The sequence below is a fragment of the Botryllus schlosseri genome, chromosome 9 (genome assembly GCF_051294905.1).
Source record: "Botryllus schlosseri isolate E-star chromosome 9, Bs_hap1, whole genome shotgun sequence".
Taxonomy (NCBI): domain Eukaryota; kingdom Metazoa; phylum Chordata; class Ascidiacea; order Stolidobranchia; family Styelidae; genus Botryllus; species Botryllus schlosseri.
Genome location: NC_137244.1, coordinates 248,890 through 276,254, shown reverse-complemented (window position 1 = coordinate 276,254; position 27,365 = coordinate 248,890). Strand labels below are relative to the sequence as shown.

Genomic DNA, 27,365 nt, shown 5'->3' with positions numbered 1-27,365 from the left:
CTATTTGATGACTACAGTGACTATATACCAGGGGTGGTGAAAATAGCCAGTATTGCTACTCCTGTAGAAGCAGAAGTGACGTTGTGAATGGCTACTCCTATACATGCACAAGCAGCTTTTTCCGAGACATGTCCCGATATGTGTTTATTTTCCAGTTAACAAACTGAAGCATAATCTGCCTGGGATCGATAAACAGTCCAGTCAAAGTTCAAGCACTCTTTCCGCCATTTCCGCCTTGACCAAGTCTCCCAACATGGCCAGCCCTCTCTCCAGACATTTGAAGACAAGGACACGTCACAATGTCCCGCACAGGTACGACACATTTTAAGATTTGTCTGTATTCAAAAGCTAGGGGTTGAACAAGTTTAAACGAGACATCTGTTCCTTCGAGCACTATGATTTGTAAATGTGAGTGGTTCATGATGGCACACACGCACACTGCCATGCAGAGTTTATGGTAACGAATAGAATCAGTGCTGTAATAACATTGGGTTCGTTTCATGCGATGGCTATGTATGAAATGGCAGAGCGCTGTTGCGCATAAAATTGATTGACAGGGTTGTAATGGTGTTTGAAGTTAATCGCTTCCTCGGAAGCCAGGCTTCACTCGTGGAATGAAACTATTCCAGTAATTATGGCTATTCTTTTTAGGAATTTTTACTGACTATAGAAACTCCTTTCCAAAACATAAAATGATTTATGAATCAGCTTTGCTTTGCCGCTTACCGACGGCTGTGTAAGAACCTCTGTTTTGAGAGACGATTTTTTATCTGATGTGACTGTATCCTGATGATATTCTAGATGTTGCAAATATGAATAATGAAACCCTGGAAATTTCCTTCTCGAACACCTCTGAAAAATAGATGTCTACTAAACCTGATGTAGCAGTATTTCTCAAAATAGTAAAATAAAATGGCTCCCCTTTTTCAGACTTGTTGAAATTTTGTGTATCCGTACATCGAAATGCGGCGTGTGCCTGGATTCCGTTCGATTTGGCCAGTACGCTTTTCGATGTTCTGAATGTCACTTGTGGTGCCATGGATCGTGCAAAAGCAACCTTTCTAGTAGCTGTGGTCTACCCGGTAACCTGTGATGCACTACTTTATTGTTGTGACCATGACCATGATCAATCCCTCTGATGTGCAGGCGGTTTGATACAGCATGTGATGCAAGGCGATAAGAAGTGCGAAAAAGCATCTCCCGTCTCTTGTATCGCAATCAATGAGGCCGAGGGGAATGTTCACGGCTGGCTCAAAGGTAATGAACACTCGTCGAATGATAAGCTTTGAGTGAAGTATTCGAGTTATCACTACCGTGAAAAATACTACCTCTTCTACGTCGCAGAGTGACTCGGTGACAATAGCCTGGGTTGGCCACGCCTTCGCAGAAATGTAATTTTGCCATCGTGCGTAGTTTGTACTACTTGGTTTTGGTGATGTACGGCAAATTGTGGTTGGGAAAAAGGATCAAGTTTTATTTTCAGTGTTCCGATAACTCGTCTGTCATTTCTCGACTCCATCTTTACAATTCGTACTCGCTTTGGATTCCAGTAGTCTGAATCATTGCACAACTAGAAATTTTCAACTTCTCCCAATTAGATTAGAACTAGAATTATAGTTACACAGTTTTCCAAATTAGATTAGAATGATAGCTACGCAATTTTTTAATTCAAAATCCGATCAGAATTATAATTATCGAAAACTTTGAAATTGAATCAAGATCAGTTGACACCAAATCAGAGCTCCCTCCCATGAGCAGGAGAATAGCGAATGCCCGCACAGAATGCTCATATCGTTTCGTACTGTACAATACTGCAGTGTTTTCAGGAAAATCGAGAATTGGATTAGAATTAGATTACCGCCATTTTGCTCTGATCAGAATGATCTAGTTGTCCAACTTTGCTCCTTATGGTCGTTGACATGTATTGGATGTTGTGCGATGTCTGACGTGTCGATGTCTGATCAGTGTTATGCGGAGAATCGTCTTGGGAGCGAAAATGGGTTCAACTAAGAGAAGGAGTGATGATTATCGGCAACCACGAGAAGCCGATGGGCAATTTTTCGAAACGAGTCAAACTACACGACAAAGATTGTGAGCTGGTGGACCTCGGAAAGCAACAGAGTTATGTTCATCCGAGCGTGTCGTCGTCTGAATTGATGGCTATGGCGAGAACAGGTATTCATACTTGCTGCATCAATGCAGGGTCACAAGGTCTCGAGTCAGCAACTGAAAATCTTTTGCTTTATTTCAATATGAATATTCTTGTCAAGTGGTTCCCAACCTGTCGCCCCCTTCTCAAGCTAGACACAAATTTTCGCCCCCCAATATTTACGGACCTATATACGGGAAATCTATTCACCAAACGCTGATCGCTGGTGAATTGACTGAATAAGTGCTCAGAAAATCGGTTTCCGCACCTACTTTCTGTTGAGTCGACCTTTTTTTTGGACAACAATATGCAGACTAAGGGGGCGGCTTTACATGTATTTTTTGGTCGGGTGAAATAAATATATCTCACAGGACATCAGCGCATACTTAATAATGATCCAGAATGCAATGAAGTATTCCCGAAGAGGCCTATTTTAGCCATACGTCAACCACGCAGCTTGCGTAACATTTTAGTGAATAGCAGACTACCCCGCCCAAGACAAAAAACTGGCGTGGAAAATTGCAGACAATCGTCATGCAAGACGTGTGCTATTCTCGATAATAATAACGTGATTACGAGAGGACATGCCAAGCACAACACCAAAGGCCATTTCTCTTGCAAATCAAATCATTTGATTTACTTGATTAGGGTGTGGAAGCTATTAAAGTCTTACGTTTATATATATCGCCTGCTATCGGCACAACAACGTATTCAATCATAGGACGTTGTAACATTTTCGTCCCCTAGTTTCTCAAAATTGGCCATTTGGGGGCACTGGATATCGGCCACGTTGAGACCACTGTACTAGTCAATGGTATACTGAAGTTGTGTACCTCCAACAGTCTTCTCTTCAAATACTTGAAAAGAAACAAATGAAAACGGTACAAGTGAAACGAGTCAGTAAACCAGACTTACTTGACTACCAACTTTGATGGTGTGCACATACTTCTTGATGTAGATCGCCCGTACGTATTCAAATTGGAGCTGGGTCACGGAACATCATGTTGGCCGACAAGAAACATTTATTTTCTCTCGACCGGATTCGCGGACAAACAAAAATGGGTGGCATCCCTCCAGAAGTTGACCACCCACGGCGCTTCCTTGCAAACTGCCGTTGCCAGCTCGGTAAGATGGTTTGTCAGTTCTACATCTGACAGTAAAGGCTGTATCAGACGAGGCCATGTCGGCGGAGCGTTAGTGTTTGTTTCATCATCGCTGCCATCGGCCGAATCGCCGCCGATTTTAATTGACAGTGTCAATTAACTCGGCGACATCGCCGGCGATGAGAGAAGTGAGAGATGCGCTCATGCATATCCATATATAAACCAGTGTCGAGACTTGAATAGCGTCACTTTTGCTCAAGCCGTTTGGCGGACGGACCTTCTGGCGAGGCATTGCGAAACGAATTACTGCGATGTAGTACTAAATTATTAAGCCGCTCCACTTATCCAGTATAAGCCGGCGTTGCAAAATCAGATGCACCCACCACCTTCGAGTAGCATCAGCACGCGCATATTCTTCTACAGCTATCATGGCAGTCAAAACTCGTGCTACCTTCAACTTTACAAATACCATACTACCATGGTTCAGATAAGGTTTCATTCGACAAGACATTGCAGCATGAACACATTGGACAGACATCATAACCATATTGCAGAATTAGTTTCGAATATTTTCGGCTAGTTGTAACTTTGTTTCCGGATAATTTTGACCAGACGTGACTTTTGACTTCAAGTCGAAAGAAAAAAATCGTCAGCTCGACAACCAAAACAGACAGTGTACCCCTTGTTATAGGACTGGTAGCACTCTAAAGTTGTTTTGTCAAAGGTCCAAGCAAATATAAACCAGCCAACTCTAGGCCCTAAATGTATCTAGCTCCGCTGCACAATTGGGATTCTTCGGAATATTTATTCTGTTCGGATTTTCTGGATTATGGACAAGATTTTTCGGATTTGCATGGGTATTTGGATGAGATTGTTCGTATTCGGAAGGATTGCTCATCAGAGCTTTGAGCTGTCGGATGGATTCGGATTCTCAGAAATCACTATCCGCCCATCACTGATCATAATACGGTAGTATGTACGTTGTACAATACAGTGTACCTGACCTGTTCAACAGCAAAAAACCGATTCGCAGATGTCAATCATCCCCGAGCAGGTTTAAATGCAATGGGTCAACGCCTTCTGAAACTAATCAAGTGCAACGATCTCTCACATGATGGTAGAGAAATTATCGGCCGACATCGCCGGCATCGCCTCGTCTGATACAGCCTTAAGATATGACTATTTAGGCAAATATGAGGCCTCGTCCCAAGAGCCATTGTTTTGCTCTTGAGCATAACCAGGGTTGCCATACCGTCCTTATTTCTAAGATTTGTCCTTATTTTGAAGGGTCACGTCTTAGAAAACTCAACCGTCCTTATTTCTAAGAAATGTCCTTATTTTCGACTTGCGTCCTTATTTTGTCTAATTTTCAACCACTGCAGAAGTTCGATCGTTTTCGTTTGGTATGTGTTGCATAACATTCTAAAATTATGCTTTTGCGTCGAGATTTTAGGACATCATAAATGAAAGGAACTCTCGTAACGTTCACACCGCAGGATTTGACTTCTAAGTGGTGAGATAGCCAGGGCAATTCAAAGGTATCAAACGTAGCTTGAAGGCCGAGTGTTTCGCACATTGCAATATCTACAATTGCGACATTAACCTGGAGGCCACAGGAAAGACCGCTATTTCAACTCAAATTGATACTCCAAAACACAAGAAGTGTGTCATAATGGTTATAATTTGAACCAGTTGATGAATAATTTTCCCACCAGCCGATCAGCACCAACGACCACAGACTACAAGGCAGCTGCTGCAGAGGGCACCTGGGCACTCCATACTGTCAAACACCAGCAATCATTCCTCACCAACGATTGCACATCGTAATTGTTCAAAGCAATATTCCCCTATTTCAACATCGCACATGGTTTTCTTCGGCCAGGACCAAGACTACAAGCATTGTTACTGGAGTTCGTGCTCCATAAGCTCAAATAATGATTTTATCTAAATTTGGTGTAGCCTACGACCTTTTCCTATCTTGGTTGACGCCTCTAATCACATTGAGGTAAAGAAGTTAGGTTTATTACCCTAGGGGGGGGGGGGGGCAAGACCAACGTTTTTTTGTGGTGAGGGGGGCTGACGAAGTGCTGTTTCGGCCCTGAGTAAAGGTAAACCTAGACCTGAGCATTCGTGAGATCCATGAAACACTTTCTAATAGCAAGGAGTTGCTAGAGCAGATTGTTTCTGGCAAAATGTATGGAATGTGATATGCCACGTCTCGTATAAATACAAAGTATGTACAAAAACGCTTTTTAATGATAATCCAATTTTTCAACTGTCCTTATTTTTGGGTCCATGTCGATGGCAACCCTGAGCATAACAGACACAGTGATGCATGTTTCTTTCACTCTAACCTAGCTGAGGTCGACTGTATGAGAATTGAAAAATGATATTTTCTAATGGAGAAAACGATAGATCTCAACGCAAAACGTGTGTCGTCAACTCTCAAAATGGTCTTGTCGCAAATAATCTTTTTCATCGGTTGATCTTTGATGAAGCTTCCGTTCTTTCCAGAAAGTATCCGGCAACAAAATTGTGACGCTGCAAGTCAAAGAGAAATTGGAGATGAACTGCTCTCTGCCAATCTCGAAAGAGGTATTTCATTCCATCCGCGCCTATGCTATAAGCTGGTAACCGATTATTATTGTCGGCTCTGGTACATGCCCAGCTCAAACGAGATCTCACTGGACAGCAAAGCATTTCGCGCAAACGTCCTTCTTGAACTATTCGCTTGATTGGTTAGGATGTTTTTAGACTGTTTTCACTTCAACGTATGAGTGCTTTGGGCTAATTTACTTGATTTTGATGCTTTGAATTTTGTAAATTACAAAGTAGATTCAGGATATGGCCACATGACTGTAACGAGCGGAATTGTCGAAACAAGTGCTGAAAGTCTACGACCTCACAACCCAATTTACTGTTTCATGTACACGTGCGCTTTCTATATGAAATAGTGTAAAAGTGTCCTGGAAATTGCAACTTTCACGTCTACTAGAGTACCGAGTATGAGTATTTTGACCATCTTTGGTGATATCCTTCTCATATCATAGAAGGATTTTAGCTATGGTACTAGGAATATTCCTTTTTTTCATAAGCCTGTGAAATGTTCTGAACTTCAGCACCTTAGCTACGTGGATGAACTCGACAATTGTTTTCACTTCCACAATCGAAAAGCCTGTTGGCGCCGTTACATTGAGTTTTCCATTTCTAGAAAGTCCTGATCGGTTGCGACGAAGGACTATTTCTCCTCACCCCGAGCTCGGCATTTGTGTGCGATCGATCTCACATCAAAGCCGTCAAAGGAGCGCGGCACATCCTGCAATTGGACTTCCTGCGAAAGGCCGACATTATCGTGGCCATCGAAGGATCCGACAGGAGAGTGGTTGCTTTCGATGTTGCCCAAGTAAGTGTTACGGTTGCTGTGCTTAGATCTGTCAGATCAGTTATTCGGAAGTGCAACTGAAGAATTTTCAGGTCGAGAGTAATAAGAAAAAGAAGATGTGCATTGTGACATAAATGGAGACAAATGTAGCAATGATTTGCGTCGCCAGTTGCTGTACAATAGGGATGTTCAAAAATAACTTATTGGATGAAATTGTTAGGTTGACCCAAAAAAACGTTGCCCGACAAATTTGGTTCCCCTTCGACCTGTAGGAGCGGAGCTAGAAATAATGGATTCAAAATGTAATAAAATTTAGCTACAAATTTAGCTCAATTCCGACCTATGGTAATGAAGATATGGTTATTGATAATTTTGGATTTGACAGACATAGTATTTACGGTGACATTTAGCTATAGCTACTGCTATAACTTCGCTTCTACGGGCTGGAATTGAGCCGAATTTGTTTTCCATCGGTTTTTAGGCGATGGAATAATATCATGGAGTAGACAGGAAAATTTGAAAACATATTTTTCGAAATGAATAAATCCCTAATTATTTCCTTTTATAGCTCCACCCTTACAGGTTGGAAATAAGTCAAATTCTCTGTGCGGCGTTTTTTAGACAACCTAGCAATTCTACCAAATAGGCAATAAAATTTGAATAAAAATGTTATTTTTGAGCAACCCTATTTGGTTGTATCGCCGATACTGTGTTTGATGTTCCTAGTTTGAATTGATTTGTGACGGACCTCCTGTTCCGTTCAGTATCGCCGGCATCATAAACTAACGCATGTCTTCCAGCTGATCACCGCCACCGGGGAGCCTGGAAAGTTTGTTGAATTGGGTGCAATGGAAGACGTGAGAAGCTGCCACGTTTTCGCTGTCGGATCCATTGCCGGAATTCCCTACATATGTGCAGCCACACCGAACAGCATTCTGATCTGCCAATACAATGTAGAGCAAAGATATTTCAGCAAGAAAAAGGTACTGGCCATTATTCTCTTGATCATGATCGGCACATTTACTTTGATTCTCCGTATCTAGTGGGTGTTCATATTGGTATTGCTGGATTAGTATAGGTTCATTTTAAAGTTTTCTCAAATATAAGTGGATGTGCAAGTAGTTGCATCAAGTGCACAGTTGCATCGGCGAGTCTATCATGTGTTTCTGAGACAAAATAATTTATCAACAGGTATCCATCACTATCGTTCTAGTGCAGGGGTGTCAAACATACGGCCCGCCAGACGATTTCGTCCGGCCCGCGAAGCAATTCTGAGTAGATTAAAACATCTTTATATTTCCAGCACATTTGTAACAAATTTTGAGATTTTTTGCAGGACATACTTCCACGTCCATAGGCCACACTATAACCACCTGACTACAGCTGTGTGGTTTCACTCTAGTTAGCACTGGTAAAATTTCGATGGAATTGACATCCAATTTCAGGAAGGCAAAAAGTATACACTAAGTTTAGAGTTTTATACAAATTGGACCAAAAGTAGTTATTTACAGAAGCGAAATCGTCAATGCGGAACCGCTGTATGCAGTTTACATGGAAATATTAGTTGAACAAATACATAATTGAAATATCTATAGTCACACTGCAGTGTCACTTTCGACTCACTAGAACCCCCGCTATGAGAGAAACCGGACTCGCGGTTCAATAATTATAAACCAAATTCCAACGTCCACGTTTCCAATTGAACATCTTGTACTCCCCACAATGCATATGCAGGGCTGACGCCAGACTACGGCTAAATCAAATTTGAGTTTGACACCCCTGTTCTAGTCGTAGCAAATCATAGTCTATAGTAGCAATCAATTTTAATCTTGAAAATAATATGATTGATACGTTGGGCCATTATTTTTTGACATGTCACTTCTTAACGACGGACAATTTCATTACATCGCGGTCTCGTGGTTAAAATGTCAATAAATGATTGCCTTGACCGACTATCAGAAAATGTTACAACATGTATCTAGTTGTACTGCGATAAATTTTGGATTTTCATGCAATATTTCACGCATTCATCTTTTCATGTCAAAAAGTTCAACTTTTTTAGGTAAAAAAATGAATGCTCTGTTCATAAGTTATCATGGATTGCATCCCGACATCATTTCTGGTACAATTCATTCGCCACTGTAGTAATGATTTCATGCCTTCAGCACGGAGGCCAAATGTCTAGTGAGGCTCATGGTATATTTGAAACGGATTTTGTCCAAATGATCTCATTTTTGACTACACTAAACTGCCATGACAAGATAATTGCAATCATTCATTATTTTTTCAAATATGGCATTTAACCATCTGTTCTATACTATCTTGTTAGCTACCTTTATGTTGATAACCTTGACTTTTGGTAGGAATTGACGACATCCCAGCCGACTACATGTCTTCATTTCACTATGTGCAGCATTATCCTCGGCACCAGCAGGTTTCTGGAAATCGAGCTCGAGAATTACAAAGTTGACGGTATGATTACACTGGTCAGCACAATTTTTGTTGACTTTGACCAGACAATTGATGTTGATTAATTTTTGGGTGCTGAATTAAAAAAAGACTTGCGTTTCTCTCTATCACATCAAGTTTTTCGGTTAGGCACCCACCACATCGTCTCATAACCCACATAATAGCACTACTTTTATTATTTTGTGTTTATTGTATAAAACCTTTCAAAAACCACAAGCAGTCGGAAGTAAATCAATAGACTTCAACTAAACTTTTGCACTGCTTTATTTGGTTGATTTAAACTAATATTGCTTCTACAGGACAAATGGAGTGCGAGTTTCAGCGTCCAAATTTATGCTAATAACCCATAATTCGGTTGATTGTCTAGTTTGATATCCGAGCAATAGTCAACGAACATATGTAAGCTCCAATCTACTATGGTATCTTACCCCCATCCTTTGAGCTACCTATTGGCTTTTTCCATTCACTTGAGTTGTAAATCGGGATTCCTAACTCCTCCCGTAATCCACGGTAACAGTATCGTGCCGATGCCAGTATCACGGCAATACACAAAGCTACCGAAAGTAAGCCTACGAAGAAAAGGCTGTTTTTCCTGATCGAAAGTCAGATATCATCTCTACCTTGCCAAGTAATCTTTTCTCACTTCGTATGGATGTTAAAGGTTCCGAAGTTTTCTGTTCCAAGTCCCAAAGCCTATGTCAGATCAAAAACTCGCGTTAATGGATTGATCTACGTTCAGAATCATCTTCGATTTTAAAGTCTTCATCATTAGGCGGGCTATCACTAAGATCTTCATCTTGATCCAAATTATCGAGCGTATAGGAGTTTCAAGTTACACTGGATAAGCTGAATGGGCCATTGGACCTATAGCTGATAGTAAATGTAATGTTTATTTTTCTTGCCATATCCTGCAGTTTGCATCAAATACGTGTCTGAAATATCCTCGGATGATTGACCAAAAATAGGTGAAAGCATCGGCCTAGATTGATACCAGTACCGGTCCGGTACCGTTTTCTTAATAATTCAATGGAGCCCTTGGCTATATAAATTATTATATGGTAAAATTGGATTTTTATATGGTATGGAAAAGTAATGTGGCTAAATTCGTGAAAATTTGCATATTGTGGGCATATGTCGTAGAGCAAAACTTGACGTGATAGAAGAAAACCAGTGGCATTTTTGGAATCGGCACGCCAAAATCAAGTGCAAAATCGAAGTCAACAAATTGTTAGTTCAAAATTTTTGCCCAGTGTTATGTTTTAGGATCTGCAATTCTCGATTCTAATTATAGTGAGACGCTCGAGGCACAGACGATCTTTCTGATTGATGCGTGCTAGCCGAGTTCCATGTTCTCGCGCTGTCATGTGAATACGCAACGTATTCGCCGACACCCGTACCGACAATCAGGAGATTTCAATCACTCCGTCTCGAGAGACAAAAGAATACGTATCTCCGGCCATTGTTGATTACATTCACAAACTAAAGATACAGGAACTATTTTCACAAATATGTCTAAGTCTGTTCTGGAATCTGTCCAGGAGTGATACCGATTTCAGAGGAGTCTGAACTTTTGATGTCTCGAGCTTGTAAGACATCTCCTGATCATTGTGTTTTAGTATTAGTGCAAATCAAATTCAATTACGCCGCTTGAGTCTGTTCACTGCCAGTATGTGTCTTCTGTCATTCCGTCCACGTCCTCTGTCTTAGACCCGTATGACGCGATAGTTCCGGCAGGCGTCGGCACTAGGCTTGATCTAGAGTGCTCTAAAGCAGTGGTTCTCAACCTTTTTCACCTCGCGGACCGGTAAAGTTTCAAAAAATGTTTGGCGGACCGGTGAACTTTCAAAATTGAAATGAAACCAAAATTTAAAGCATGCAACCGTTTTTTGCAATTGTATGGTGCTAGAAAGTGATATTTAGAAGGTTTTGATAGCAAATAATTATCTTCATGATGGCATCAATGTGATTTTATGGTAGTCAGGCTGCTGAGTCGATGTAAAATGGCTTTGCCCAGAACCTACAGCTGGGCAGATATTTTCACCTGTACTTGTGTGGACATTCATTGTACTCAGTGTATGCAAAGAGTTTGAGTAGCTTAGTCGCGCCAATAGCGAAAATTTTCCATCATTCATGACTCAATCGGTTTTCTCGCTGCCGAATTTTGGGCACGCCTTTCGTAGTCCCATGTTAGCCTAATATTCATTATTATGTGTTGTTACGTCATGGCGCGGTAATGGCGGACGCCCAAACGCCTATTTCTATAAATCATGCGTATTTCTCGGAGAAGGGCACCTAATAAGCAAGACGTTTAATGACACTAAATTGTGCAGAGCACGAAAAGAAATTTAACAATGTGGGAAAAGATTTCAAAAAAATACGCTATGGTAATGACTCTCGAGAGTCATTTTTTTAAAATGAAAAATGACTCGACTCGAGTCAATTTGTGAATTCACTCGACCTGAACTCGGGTCATTGCATATGACTCGGACCAAGTAATATGACTCGAGGCTGGGTCTACCAAGACAGGCATTTCGATGAATAGTAAAGTTATCACACTGATATTATTTCGTTTATCAATACTGGTACTTGGAAATGCTACCAGAAACTGTTGTTAGTGAGAGAGGATACAGTATTACGAATGAAAAGCATTCAATATCACCGAGTAGAGTTGTGAAAAGTGAGATTCACATGACATTAACTCGAAACTGAACAGTCCACACAATGACTTGGACTCGGACTCGAGTCAAAACACGATGACTCGGACTCGGCAGTCTACTCAGTGACTTGGACTCGGACTTTACTCGGTGGTGAATTGAAAATCACTCGACTTGACTCGAGTCAAAACTATAAAAGTGACATTGAATTGCGACTCGGAACCTTGTGACTTGGTTACAACCCTGATGTTCATTTGCAAAATAATTCCGGACTCTTTTCAAGCTTAGCCCCTCTCCAATTGGGCGGTTTTGGGTGCCCCGGCTACGGTCCTGCACAAAATGAATGAATCGAAGACGAATGCTCGCGCAAACGGCGCTGTTTAGCGATGAGACAGCTCGTACCGAGCGAGATAGTGTAATGGTTATGCGTCCGGCTTCTCGAGCGGTAGGTCGTGGGTTCGATCACCGGCCGGGTCATACCAAAGACTCGAAAATTGGTATCCGCAGCTATCCTGCTAGGCGCTCAGCAATCACGGATAGCATGGAGGAGAAAAAAACGGGGTCGCAGACTAGATGACCTCATGGGGCCGTATCGCAACTCCGTCGTCAAAGCATCTCGATGGTGCAGGCGAAAAAGAATACCATATCTCTCTCTCTCTCTACTTATGTCGCTCGGATGTCGTCAAATGACACGTCTTCAACTTTAGGTCAAATCGAATGTGTTTCCAGCCCTAATGTTACCTCACGAAGTTCTGAATCAGTTTAAAACTTGATGTTTTATTTATTTTATCTATGGACAAGCCTTTTACATTGCATCTTGAATTTAGGATGTAAAATTGTAATATACTCGGCGGACCGGCAGGAATGTCGTCGCGGACCGGCGGTTGAGAACCACTGCTCTAAAGTACTCCATTCAAAATCGAGTCACCAAGTTACCCCATATTGTCCACTGCTGGTCGTCATGTAGACAATACAGTACTTTAAAACATTGCAACTTACTCCTTCTAGACTTCCTCAACGACCGAGAGCAATCTCAATTGGATGTTTCCGATATGTTTCCTGTCGCCGTGCTGGAAATTGGTAAAAAAGATGGCAGACTCGAATATCTGCTGTGTTTTCATGGTGAGATCAAACAATCACAAGTGTTGGTGGATCTAAATGTGCCGTTGAATGTATGAGAAATGAACTTTCACACTGTACGTAATCGCCAGATCTTTGTTTGGTGTTTTTGCAGTCCATCTGAATAACATCGCATCACGGTCGATGCCGCCATCAATACAAAGGCCGACATCTTTTCCTCAGTCTAAAACCTTGCTCTTACATATAAGCCTGCGAGACCAAAATGTCTCTAGACTTGAAATTTGCCCGTGTAGGTAGAGACGGCATAAGGGAATGAGCCCATTCTTTATTCTCATACCGAGTAAAACAAGAAAGAATAGAACAATTACTAAGTCAGTAGACAAGTTGTGTAGCGAGATGTATTGGTCTACGTACAGCCTCAAGACAAATGTCAACATTAGGGTCGTTGAAAATTAACGGTTTGCTTCAAATTTTACTGGCTATCCGTTAAAATTGTTAGGTTGGCTAAAGGAACGCTGCGCAGCAAATTTGGCTCCATTCCAACCTGTAGAAGGGAACGTATTATTGTGTTGGAAAATTTTTAATTTCACTGCCAACCCCATCAGGTAGTAACGTTGTCTAAAATCGATGCATTGAAAATTCAGCTCAATTCCAACTAGTACAAGCGAACGATTTGTAAAAATAATATTTAATGAGCTCAGATAAGTAATAACACTGGCCAACACATATATTTAGGCAGACAAAGTAAGAGCGGTTTTGTGGGTTCTGAAGTCCACTGATTCCGAATGCGACCTTGGTTTTTCCAAATTGGCTCTTCTTTTGGAGATAACCCATTAGGCTACTTTAACCAAAATCTCACATTTTCGCCGTATTGGACAAATCAAAAACCTACTCCGTTGTATTATAAAGTTGAGCAGAAAATTTTTCATTTAACAGGTCAAAAAAAAGTGACGCATATGGGTATTGTTGTAAAGCCCTAGTCAACGTGTTACATTCTGTGATTGTGTGAGATTTGGCAAAGCGGCCGGAGAGTTGACACATCATCTAACTTCATCTCTTTCAGAATTTGGGATTTTTGTCGATTGCTTTGGAAAAAGAACGAGACCCGAAAACGTTGTGTGGTCAAGAATGGCGTTATCGTTCGGTAAGCTGCGTGCTCTAGTTGCTCTTCGTTTACCTGCCATTCGTTTATTCTCCCTTCCATGTTTCAGCTTACAGCGACCCATACTTGATCATCACGCATTTCCATTCCGTGGAATTTCTTTCTATACCCCGTCTGCACGAAAGTGACGAAACGACTTCGTTAAATCGAGTCTACTTGGGCTTGGCGAGGTAATGCGTTTCCTAATGGCCTCGTTCTTTGAAAATTTTATCCCCCTGGCAGACTTCTCCAAATTCGACTACCATTGCAATTAGAATTACTGAATTCGTGAAACCCTGGACATGAAGTCAGATGCCGTTCTCATAAGCACGAGAATGGCAAATGTCTATGTAGCAAGCTTGGCCTTCGCACAAAACAGTTCTCCTGAAGCAGTTTCAGGAAAACAGAAAATTGGGTTAGAATTAAAGTGAGAACATAAAAAATTTCATTAATTAGATTGGAATTACAATTGAAGCAAATAAATATTTGGCACATTAGCTCAGAATTTGATTACCAGTGATTCGCTCTAATTAGTCCTAGTCTGACCCCAGACATGGTTTGGAACTGATTTTTTCGATTTCGAAATCTTAACATGAATTTTGTTTTGATTTTGTTGAATAACATTTTTCATCGTCATTCAATGTTTGTTGTTTGTCAAATAATATGCAAAGTCTCGCGTCGTATGACTTGGTCAAGGTGTGCGCGATGACTCGAGTACAAGTCGACTCAATACACAGATTGACTCAAGTTGAGTCGAGCCATTTTCTATATGTTACAGATTGATTCAAATCAAGTCGAGACGACGAAAAATTGCGACTCGATTCATTACAACCCGGCTAGATCATTCTAGGGATTCTTCAATAATAATGCTAAATGCCAATCATTACCTTGCCAAGATTGATACCCGTCCCATTCGTGTCTCCTATTTTTTTCTGTTTTTTGGGACTAGTCCAAGATACCTCGGGCCCGCCATCACGGACGGAGCCGTCTACTTGAGCACCAATGACGGGGGTAAAGTGACCGTGGTATGTTGTAAGGGAGCAATGGAGAAAGACGGCGCCAAGTCGTCAGAAGCACTTCCATCCAGGTACGTCAGTCTTTTCAAGTCATAAAGAATCATAAGCCTAAATCAAGCTGCTATCTTCAGGTCGCGTTTTATCTACATTTCATTCCGTGCTCATTTCCCCTGCAGTGTTTGGGATTCTGGCTTAATCAGGCATAAGTCGCGATTGTATTGTGTTGGGTCTATTTGCACTGCGCCATCATCACTTACTATCACTGCGGAAGCTTTGAACGCATGTTTGTGGAAACGTCATTCCGGCGTTGTCGTGATCAACTCGTAGCATTGTCACATCGCGCAATGAAATAGGAATGATCGAAAAGAAACCGAATCATATTTAATGAGATGTGGAGCTGGCATTCTCTTCTTTGTGGTCGCGTAATAGGCACATATTTCAACTCTCCACACCATTCATACTGCTATGCCATCATAATGAGTGATACTCGATTCAGAATTGAACCACTCGGGTACTCGATTTTGTCCAGCCCTAGTTGCTGTGTTGCGAAGCCAGAACCGGCTCCATGTTCGAGTGGAATATCACAAAACATAGTTTCAAAAGAGGCACAAACAAAAAATCTAAAATACAAATTGATTCACTCATTCCGTCCGAATCACTGTAAGTATCAAATAATTATTATGATTGTTGGTGGTACAGAAAAGTAGGTTTGATATGAACGGTTTTATTTACTGTTCTATGTCATTATCGTGCTGTTTGCTTCTTGATAGGAGGCACGCGAAAAGTTCTTCATCTAAGTAACTGCTTATTATCAACGTACTTTTGAAAGCTGAATTATTGTTGTGTAGCGATACTGTGATTCTCCATTTGGTAGCGAGGTGATTGAATTTGGCTGATATTTCGTCAAAGGCTCCTTCAAGGGAGATGGTCAAAACGGAACCATGTGTCGTTGTCGACAAACCGATAATAATCACTCGGGCTTTCATAAGCACCCATTCAACAAGCAAAACCATTCGTTCTTTTTCCAGAGTCGAGAAGAAATTAGCAACCGAGTCTTATTCCGATCGATTTCTTGATGCCGGCTCCACATCGACAGAAGATGTTGCGGATTCGGACAGTTCTGTTTGGTCGCATACTACATCAGAAACTGTCCGTCAACACGTAACACCGGTCAAGTAAGCTACTCATTCTCATTCTGTGGGACCGTCCACTAACATTTCAGGCACACGGTTAACATGTACATTGGTAGTGCTCTAGTAGCTTTGACTCTTGGCATCATTTCTCCTATTCTATATGTGTTACATAAAATAAGGGGGGGTTTCGATTTTTTCGAATTTGCTAAGGTAGTGCTCTAGTAGCTTTGACTCTTGGCATCATTTCTCCTATTCTATATGTGTTACATAAAATAAGGGGGGGTTTCGATTTTTTCGAATTTGCTAATAGGGTGGAGAGAAAAATGGAAAATTTTGAATTTCAAAACGGATACTTGATATGTGGTGCCCAATATCAAAAAAATAAATTACATACAAATTTTTGATTTTTAGACCATTTTTTGGTAAAATTAGGCATGAAGCAGTGGGTACAATGCCAGAAGCGTGTAGCGATTGATCTTATGACTAACAACTCCATATTGAAAGCACATAAATTGCAAATCCATATTGAAAACACAAAAACATCAATTCTATATTGAAAAAAGATATATTTCGAAGATGTTTTCACTACCAGAGTATTAGTCTACACAAACTTTGAAATCTTGTTTCGTATTAAAGGATTTCATCTGCTTTTGAGACTTCAGTTTTCGTCTGATGAGGCCATCTCTACGTTTAAATCCCGATACATGGGCAGATGCTTCAGTCACCACTTTAACGTCTCTTTCTACTGCCTGGTTGTGCCAGGGAAGATTGAACCTTTGATGACCTTAGATTTTCCAGCTTGAGATATGAGTTATGAGTTTTTGATTGCTGGTGCCAGTTTCATATCTTTTAGATTCAATTTGACAATTTGGTGGTATGTTTGGCCCTGATGTTTATAATTGGGATTTTAAACAATCTGATTTTAGTGTCAACGTTGTTTTTAGGTTTCGGTTCATTAACATATCCTCCTACAAAGTCGATAATTGGAATCTGGTATTCTGTTTGGTCTGCTGATAGTTGTAGTCTTGATTAGAGCCCGACCGATTATTTTCTCGCCGATAATATCGAGTCGATATCACGTTTGGAGAGAAATATCGGTATCGGCCATTGAAGTTTAAAAAATATCAACCATTTTCATGACGTCACCACATGGTGGCAGGAAGTCAGAGAAGTGGATAGAAGACGTGACGACGGTAAATTATAAAAATAAATGGTCAAGCTGCATATAGTGCATACTGCATACAGGGCAGTAGGCGTGCCTATCTGAAAAATATTATAGATAACTAACCAGCGTTATGCCCCACTGACTTCGTGGGAATCCCCCTGCAGTAATCGATCACCAAAGACAGAGAGCAGCTGGATGGATAGTTGTCTGCAGAAGATTTCAATCATTAAGAGAAATCAGAGCTTCAATCATGCTGGACTGACCCTCGTGATGATAGAGAAAAGCGTGGCGTCGAAACATTTCTCTGAAGATAGTGCTATTGGTTCGGTACCAACAGAGCGAATTATACCAGTAATGTATGAAGTCGTCTGACTGAGGCCTGCGGGGCCCGCATGATGGAAAATATGCGAGCATAGAGAGCAAGAAAATCAAGCAAACGTGGAGTAAAGCCAATAATGTATACAAAAATTTTTGATTCCATGATGACATTGGCCAATTCTGAAAAAAGAGCGTAAAATATTGATCAATTGATTGTTGAAATGCTGGTCATGGTCAAGGGGGATGGGTGGGGGATGACCTCTACATTTCGTTTGTATCGTAGATTTTGCGCTGTCTGTGAACTTATCATTTGATAATTTACAGCCTGTAGCCTACTTTATAGGCCTACCGTTGTCAACGGCTCATCGTCTGCTCATTGTGAATCATAAACGGTCAAACGAAACAAATAGTGACATGGTTTTATGTTCAACGTAGCGCAATATCCTAACTGAAGCAAGACTGCTTGGGCATTGCATGGTTCTTATATCAAGAAGCGCAAGCTGAAAAATTGTGATATAGACAACATTGTCAGAATGAAGCAACACGGTGCATCACCAGCAAGCAGTGTGCACACAACTTCAGTGTTGTCAGCTAACAACTGCTGCTGTTGAACGTTCTTTCTCCATTCTGGGCAAGCTACTTAGTAAGAACAGACACTTTCTACCCGAGATAGCGCAGTGGTATAATCCGCGGCTGCAACACCAATGGGTGTGGGTTCGATTCCGACCGAGGTCGACTTTACCTAGGCTCCTCCTCGCCACCTCATCCGCGTAAGCGGTGTCTTACAAAAAAGCCTAGAGGTGGGCCCTGCTATATGGTGGCAGTTACGGAAAATAATGAAGAATATCGGCCTGGGGTAAATGACCATAGTAGTTGACAAACACCATGAATACCACAAAACAAACAATGAAAAAAAAACACTTTCTACCCGAGAATGTAGGAAAGTATCTTTCGTTGTACTACAGCAAATTTTAATTATTCCACCATAATACGTGATGTAACTACTGCAATTCTTCATAGGGCCAGATTTCGTTAAAATACTAGTTTTTTCATGTAAAAATTTGTCAGTTTTTGAGCCAAAAACGTTCTTTCAGGCCAATCTACTTTGTAAGGACAGACAGTTCCAACCAGAAATGAAGATAAGTAGTACAATTTTAACATTATGTGCGAAAACACCTAATTTGCAAACGTGAGGTCAAAATTTGGTCAAATTTCAGAATTTTTAGGTCAAAATCTTCCGTTTTTTAGGTAAAAAAAAAATCGCCCTAGTCATCACCATTAAGGCTCAATCTTCCGTGGCATAACCAGGCAGTGGAAAGAGACGTCAAAGTGGTGACTGAAGCATCTGCCCATGTATCGGGATTTAAGGGGGGAAGGTACACCTACGCTACGTAAAATTTCAAATTGCTATATTTTCTACAATATACAGTCTGGCGTCTTAAAATTTGGTGTGTGAGTTTAATATACCATACTCCATATTCTATGTAAATTTTGGTTTCTCAAAATAATTCCTTGGGCCCAAATTGGGGGGGAGATTTTCAAATCGGACACTTCGCACGGCGGAAAGTCTGTCTCTTCAAGGAATGCTTATAAACTCCAGATAATGATTGATTAGGTATCCATATACCCCTAAGCACCTGGTAGAATGCTTGGAGTTTCCAATTATGCAGAAAAAAATCACCTGAAAGTGGATTTGACACTATTACGTTACCGAGTTTTCCATTTTTTTTCATAAAATAAAACAAATCATAACTAGCAAACTAAAACTCTGACTCCAACTCAAAATTCTATCATTCTACCAGGTAGAGCACATCTACTGCTGTAATTGAGCCAAGTTTGATCGAGATTGGAGATCATTTGATACCAAAATTTCCTTCCGCAGATAAACCAAACCAGTGAAAATCAAAAAGCTGAGAAAATCAACTTTGAAAATTGAAAATTGTATTTGTGAAAAATTAGAACAGATATGCGAAATGCGATGCTCTCCCAGTAATCAGGCATGCTTGAATTAGGATATAGCCAAATTTGAAGGAGATTGAATGTACATAAATGCATAATAAGTGATATAAAGTATGTCGGGTTTTACCGTTTTTCACTCAAAACTGCTATTCCATATGTGAACATTTTTCAAACCTTGAATTGGACAAGCATAAGATCACAGTTGGATTTAGAACAGTTGAAATGACATATTTGGATCCCTACGACACTGTCAAGTTGCACTGCAGTTGTTACTGATTGAACATATTATGACAACATTACACTGGATTCCTTCAACGATACAATTTTATACCATCAAATTTATAATAAAAATGAGGCATGAAAAATTAGTAGATGGATGAACGGTACAACAGGGAGAGCCCAGAGCCAAGGATGCAGCATGGTTATGATTAAAATTTCCCTGCACTGTAAGTAGTGTTTCCTTCTCAAACTCTCTTTCACTGCATCATTTTTTTAATTTCCTTCGTTTTCGATCACCAGTTGTGTCGATTTGGGCGTCAGAATTTTTCGTTTCGAATTGCGTTGTCTCTAATTCCTGCAAATCTGACTCTGAGGCTCATAGGAATTCCTACTGCTGCTACCACATCGAAGAGACCTGTTGCACCGGTGTTCCATCTTATCACAGCTAGAGCTACCGCAAATTCCAGGTAGTCTCTTTCCACGCAAGTCTCCTCGGAGCATAGGGTGCTATGGAGGCACTCGTTAGCATTCTAGGTTTGCAAGTTCATGCACTGTGAAAGAAGATCAATACTTGCAAGGTCCTTGAAGACGGGTTTGACCGCTTGATACATTTTGGCTCTCAGCAGATATTTGCGGATCGGTAGCACCTTCAAGTTTAGCCTTCAAGTAAAAGCACCACTTTTCATCACAATTACCGTGCATCGGTTCTTCTGTAGTTGGACTGTTAGGCATCAGTATTGCCCACACTTTAGTCGATGCATTCTGTGCATCTGGTGCACCATTTACGATGGCGTTATGATAATACTGGCTCCACTTTGGTATTGATCTGGTGATGACAATGCTTTTTGCCTTCCTCTTCAACATCATCTCTTTTTGACGAGGTGAACCAACAAAAAATTTCTTTCTTGTAGCACGACACTCCGATGCTAATCTCTGTAGCAAAGCCTTGCTGGATATTTTGCCAACAGCCCTTGCCTGTTGAATCACAGTCAGGGTAAGTCACAATACATTGAATGACTGCATCAAAGATGCATGACTTGCTAGGAAAAAGGTTTCCTCGGAATTTCATCAACCACCATCAGACTTCGAAGCAGATAAAAGGTCCAATCTTTTCTCGAATGACTTTTTCGGTTTCTTAGAAACTTTTCTTTCACCATATTATACCTCCTTCTCTTGCTAAATGCTTGCTTTGTTGTTATCTTTGTCCCGTCCATTGTAAAATCACCACTAACTATCAATTTTCTCACAATATTATCTTGGAAAGTATAATAATTCAGAAATTTCCTCCCGACAGCAGGATAGCTAATGACACATCTTGTGAGTGCTCACAACTGCTTTGGCAGCCAGATAATGTTATGATATTCATGCTTGAGTGAATACAGATATGGCTCTTTGTTATAACTATCTAAATTACAAGGACAGGGCGTTTGGTGACAATTTTGAGCTAGTTAAAAAAATTAGGGGGGGGATTCTCAATTTTTCACGAAAATGAGAGATTTTAAATGGAATTTTAACCTACTTATAGCTTGAAATCATGCAAGATGATTATATTTTATGAAAGTGCCAGTCTCATACTTTGTAATTATGCAATAAAAAAATTATGAAAAATTTTGATGATCTGGGTGTACCTTCCCCCCTTAAATGTAGAGATGGCCTCCTCAGACGAAAACTGAAGTCCCAAAATCTGATGAAATCCTTAAATACGAAAACAGATTTCAAAGTTTGTGTAGACCAGTGATTCCCAACCGCGGCCCTGAGGGCCGCATGCGGCCCCCAGCTAGCCTTCTTGCGGCCCCCACAAGAATATTGAGAAATCGATTTATGAAAAAAAAATTATACAATTAAATAGTATATTCATATTGAAATGAACCCGAATATTTTCGGCTGACACTCGTCAGGGGTAATCGTCAGCAACTAGTAGAGAATTGGAAAGAACATTGTATATCAACAATCGTATCACAAAATATGACGTCACCAGCATGAAATTTCGAATGAGAGAACGTTCAATGTACTATTTTTAGGTGATACACGAACATTTATAAAAGACTCTTGCTTGGCTTGGAGTCTGGAGTTTTCAATTAGGATTGCAGGGCAGTTGTGAGTAGACTGCTAAGATTACGTCACTGCTGTTTCAATGCAATGTGCCCTAACTTTCCAGTTGAACGGGCAGTACCTAAAGATATAGGTATTGATAGGACCGTAACTGCCGCACCCCAAGCCCCCCAATTGGGGGGAGCAAGCTCAAAGGAGGCGCGCGATTTCAAATTTCCAAGTACCTTAATTATTGGGTACTCTTCGACCAAGATAAAATACGAAAGATTTATAGAAGTGGGCATATCGGCGTTGGCCATTACCGCGCCACGGCGCACGAAGACATATAAAGTTTTAGACCATGTAACATGCGACTCCAAGAAGTGTGCCAGAACGATCGGCAGCGAGAAAACCTTGGCCGAAAAGGACTGCCCTTACGCTGACCGAAAACTTCGTTATATATATACAAAATACATATAGGTATAATTGACCATAGGCGCCTAAATGACTGGCGCCGAATGTTCCTGTCTTGGCAATCTGAACGTCATGAGACAAATAGGCTACCATCCCGCAGGGAAGAACTATATGCCAGTGAAGAACTACCAATTTGGAATCGTGTGCATCTTTTAGTTTAGTACGTTTGGGCGATTCTATATTTTTTGATATAGCAGACTGGAGGTCACGAAATAACAAATAACATCATGTAACGAAGTCGTACCAACGGGTCCGCTCGTACGAATATGTTTAATTATTATTTACGGGCCCTACAGTTTCCAAGACACCTCACTCAGCTCTACCGGTAAATCTGATTACGTGAGCAGAGAGGATAAGTAATTGATAGCAATATATATGCAATTCCCGATCTTATTGACCTATTTCATTTTGAATTATCGAAAATTTTCGCGCTCCACGCTGGCTCTCTAAACGGGGGTCCTGATTTCGTGGCAGAAGCGAACAACGACACGGGGGGTCGGTTTATCACCCTATGGGAGCTCAAGACCTAAGTGTTTTGGGGGGCTTGACGAAGTGCTGTTTCGTTCCTGCCAACGGGTATACGCCCGAAGATGTTTAATTATTATTGAGTGGTCCTACCTTTTCAAACACAACTCACTCGGCTCAACCGGTCAATCTGATTACGTGAGCAGAGAGAGGATAAAAATTGATACCAATATATATGCAATTCCCGATTATATATATTCAATCAATAATTATAGAATTTTTTCGCGCTTCGCGCAATTTGTCGAGAGAAGCTGCCTAAAACGGACACCCGATTTAGATGATAAATAGCGGTAAACAGCCATCTAGCCCGAGGGGTCTGGGGGGATTCGGAGTTCGGTTTATCACCCTATGGGGGGCCCAAGAGAAACGTTTTTAAGGGGGGGGGGGCTGACGAAGTGCTGTTACGGCCCTGGGTATTGATAACTAATTTACGGATAGATGTGCAACAAGTGACTCGCGATTGAATACGCCGAGATGCGTACTGCTTAGCCGGCAAAAAGCAGCATAATTGGTAGTCCTATAGCTCGCGACCCAAGCGTTCGAATAATTTGATATGTCGGTGTTTATCGAAAGCAAGTGTCGCACTGATTCCAAAAATACGAATTGAAATCTCGCCAGGGCAATAAAACTACTCCGAAATAGCCAGCAAAGGTTGATTGTTCTGAACAACGGGAACGCGGCAACACAATGGCCAATGGCGTCAAGCGAATGATCGGAACAATGCCAATTTTCATATTTTGGTGACTATTTTGGGTTCCTTTCATTGCCCTGGTATTCGTGCGGCCCCGGCCGTACTCTGAAATTCTAAATTTGGCCCTGCCACCGAAAAAGGTTGGGAACCACTGGTGTAGACTAATACTCTGGTAGTGAAACCATCTGCGGAATATATCTTTTTTCAATATAGAATTGATGTTTTTGTGTTTTCAATATGGATTTGCAATTCATGTGCTTTCAATATGGAGTTGTCAGTCATAAGATCAATCTCTACACGCTTTTGACATCGCACCCATTGCTTCAGTCCCTAATTTTACCTGAAAACGGTCTAAAAATCAATGATTTGGTTGCAACACTTTTTTTCTGTTCATTTTTGAGACAAAGCTCTGTGGATGTGAGATAGAAACTTGTTGCTTCCGCATCTTTTAAGCCCTAAATCAGCTTTCTGTTGTATCAATATATAGCGAAATTAGCTATTTTTGGTGTGTTCGGTGAAATTGCACGATCACTAGAGGGTGCACAAGCCCAAAATTATTATCAAAATTATTTTTTGATATTTGGCACCACATATCAAGTGTCCGTTTTGAAATTCAAAATTTTCCATTTTTCACTCCACCCTACTCACTAATATAGCATCAATTCATCAGGGTTAGTACGTGCGTAAATGACGATGATACAATCTCCTCCTGTTGCCGAACTTACGCGTATGATGAGCTTACCAACGAGTCCGTAAGTGCTTTCAATTAGCGAGTTCCTGATTTCTTGTGAATATTTAAATCCTTGCTCTTATTAACGCGTATTACGTGGCCTCGGCGATGATTTGCGCAAGTCCAAATGTCCGAGTTGTTATGGAATCTGTTCTATAATGACGCTGATTTCAGGTGGTTCAAACCTGTCCCCTTTTATAACTCAAGCCTTGACGCACATCTTCTGATGGCCATGTTTGAGTATTAGTGAAAATAAACGACGCACATGTTTGCGGACATTCGATGTCATTCAGTTTTGGAGACGCTTAACACGAGCCCAAAACTGATTATCTCGATGTTCTTTTGTCTCCTGTTTTCTTTTGCCCTTTTTTATTTTATCTAATTGAAAAGTCGATATATGTATATAGTTTTGCGATGTCACTCTTTAATCACAATCGCTAATCAGCATACACTTAACGGCATTGTCTCGAAGCCATTGAGAGATAGGAGCCAAAGCATGCTAGGACCCAGACGCAATAGTTGGGCCAACGATGATATCTTTGCCACCAGGCCTATGGCAGATGCGATTGTTTAGGCCAGCGCTGATATCGTGCGCGCACCAGGCCAATGCAGCTTAGAAAGGAGCACATATGGTTGGAGCGTGAAGTGCTGTACTGTCTTTTCCTCACTGAAACATCTTTTGCCTCCTTTTGTTGATGTAGCAATTTTTGTTACTAACTCTCTTTCCACCGTTATCTCTATTGCAAATGATAGGTACAAATTTGTTCTAAATTAGATTGAACAATTACTGAATTCCAAAGAACCTGGAAATTCAATTAAAGGCCTATTCAGAAAGAATGTCAACAAAAATTAAGTTCAGTTCATACCAAATCAGGGTTGCGTCACATAAGCACGAGAATGGCAAATGGCTGTACAGCAGGGGCGGTCAACTTCTCCAGTCGGCGGGCCGGATATAGGAAAATTAAGTACTTGGCGGGCCGGATTGCTGAATCGATACATTATTCGCCCGTTTATCTACATATATAAGGAATAAATCGTATTTAATGAATGTATTTTAACGACAGCAATGTCACTTCAATGCCATTTCTCGCCGACCATGACGAAGACAATGTGGATTTGAGAATAGCATTGTCATACAGGCGCCGCCATGTCTGCTTCTATCTGATCAATCAACACACGGTGTGCAATCCTTGATGAGGATTTCAGGGCGTTCGATAACCCCGGTACCCCAAATTTACCAAGATATCAATGCACTTTAAGGTTGAGTAGGTGACGAGATAGCGTCGTTGTTCAACTGTGTGGCCTAATTAATCTCGATATTGAATGCGTGCCACGTCCTCCATGAAATTTAAGAAGTGGCCCGCGACCCGTTTTGAGTTGGCGACCCCTGGCATAAGCGGAGTCTTACAAAAGCCTATAGAATTGCCCCGAATATTTCAATGACTTCTTTACCTCTGAATCAAAAGCGCACAAGTACAACACACGCGCGTCCACGTCGTCCAAATATCATATGATCGACCGAAAAGATCATCGCTCTATCAAATATGCCGGACCTGATGTGTGGAACAGTATCCCGCCGGCCATCCGACAGTCGACGAGCATGTCCACATTCAAGTCGAAATACAAGCAATTACTACTAAATAAGTACAGTCCATCCTCAAGATTACCGGACCACGACTGACCTATCGATCTCACTTCCCATGACATGCCGCCCTATTTCTTGTCGCATTCTTTTTCTATACTATCTTCTTTACTTTCATTCAGTGTGCATGCCTCCTCTTTACATCGCCTAGGCCAAGGTGGGTGTCAGATTCCATAGACTACTCCTTGTCGCTTCGACATCTTCCTGTCTTTTCATTGTATCGCATTTTTTGTGGTGTATTGAACTGATGAAATTGCTAATAAACCAATGATAATGAAATGTGCCGTGCTACAAGTCGGCGGTTACTGAATGAAAGATAAGAAATATCAGCCTGGTGTAAATGACCATTGTAGTCGACAAACACCATGATTACCACAAACGACATTAGGGTTGAGTACATCGTAAATACCGATAATGCAAGTTGTTGTTGTTTGTGGTATTCATGGTGTTTGTCGACTACTCTGGTCATTTACACCAGGCCGATATTCCTTCTTTTTGATTCCGTATCTGCCGACTTGTAGGCTTCTTCTAAGACACCACCTACGCCGATGAGATGGCGAGGAGGAGCCTAGACAAACCTCCAACACTTAGGTGGGAATTCTGGAGTCGACCTTGGTCGGACTCGAACCCTCAAACCATTGGAGTTGTAGCAGCGAATTATACCACTACGCTATCTTGCCACAGATAATGCAAGTCTTCTCGCTTCGACGAACTTACGCGACAGTCACTAAAATGTGACGTACTAAGTGGGGAATCTAGGCAGACTGGGGCCGCGGGTCACATTATTGTCATGTATCACGGAAAACTGTCCGCGGGCCGGACAAAATCCCTTCGCGGGCCGGATCCGGCCCGCGGGCCGTATGTTGCCCGCCCCTGCTGTACAGCATGCTTGGCTCATTTCGCAAGATACAGTTCTGTACCATTTTCACTAAAACCAAAAATACATTAACGTAGAAATATTCCACAAATTGGATTACCCGTATTTCGCTGTAGCTAGTCTAATCAAAAAACTAGAATTACCTAGTTGTCCGACTCCGAATTAGACGTTGAACATTGGTCTCATCAATCCTTACAAACTGAAAGATTCCATTTTCCTCCCAGTCCGTTTTCAGTCCTTCCTATCTCACGAGTGGGTTTTGTGAAAATCATGTCTCATACAATGTCAATATGGAAACTTTTTTCTTCAGGAGACGGAAGCCATTCGATGGAATGCGCAGCACTGGAAAAAGATGCAACGTATCCGGTGAATGGTCTGACTACAGTGGGGTGAGAGACCTGTTAATTTTTTAAAGCAAAAATGTATAAATTTTTTGCGTTGCGAAGTAGCAACACAGTCATCGATCCAGACCAGAGCTCTTTAGCTTGTGTGCATACAGTGCACCAAAAGACTCATGGAGTTGCACCAATACGAAAAGGTATAATAGTGTCCATCATGAACCTGTCATACTAAACCGGAGGTTCTCAAACTGGGGCTCTGCGGACCC

General features: G+C 41.2%; 1 protein-coding gene across 5 annotated transcripts in view; it reads left to right on the top strand.

Annotated features, from left to right (window-relative positions):
- The window catches only part of LOC145446989 (citron Rho-interacting kinase-like), a 58,994-nt gene that overhangs the window by 30,738 nt on the left and 891 nt on the right, over positions 1–27,365 (top strand). For 3 of the 5 annotated variants that reach the window (XM_080325400.1, XM_080325399.1, XM_080325403.1), the window contains exons 21-35: positions 156–312; positions 931–1,082; positions 1,147–1,257; positions 1,966–2,175; positions 3,108–3,274; positions 5,767–5,847; positions 6,464–6,655; positions 7,435–7,617; positions 8,998–9,106; positions 12,766–12,879; positions 13,901–13,981; positions 14,049–14,169; positions 14,928–15,065; positions 16,023–16,169; positions 27,069–27,156. In XM_080325400.1, the coding sequence (XP_080181526.1) occupies positions 156–312; positions 931–1,082; positions 1,147–1,257; positions 1,966–2,175; positions 3,108–3,274; positions 5,767–5,847; positions 6,464–6,655; positions 7,435–7,617; positions 8,998–9,106; positions 12,766–12,879; positions 13,901–13,981; positions 14,049–14,169; positions 14,928–15,065; positions 16,023–16,169; positions 27,069–27,156 (2,051 nt within the window). Of the gene's footprint in view, positions 1–155; positions 313–930; positions 1,083–1,146; positions 1,258–1,965; positions 2,176–3,107; positions 3,275–5,766; positions 5,848–6,463; positions 6,656–7,434; positions 7,618–8,997; positions 9,107–12,765; positions 12,880–13,900; positions 13,982–14,048; positions 14,170–14,927; positions 15,066–16,022; positions 16,170–24,179; positions 24,262–27,068; positions 27,157–27,365 lie in introns of all 5 variants that reach the window. The other 2 variants (XM_080325402.1, XM_080325401.1) reach the window with 2 other exon arrangements.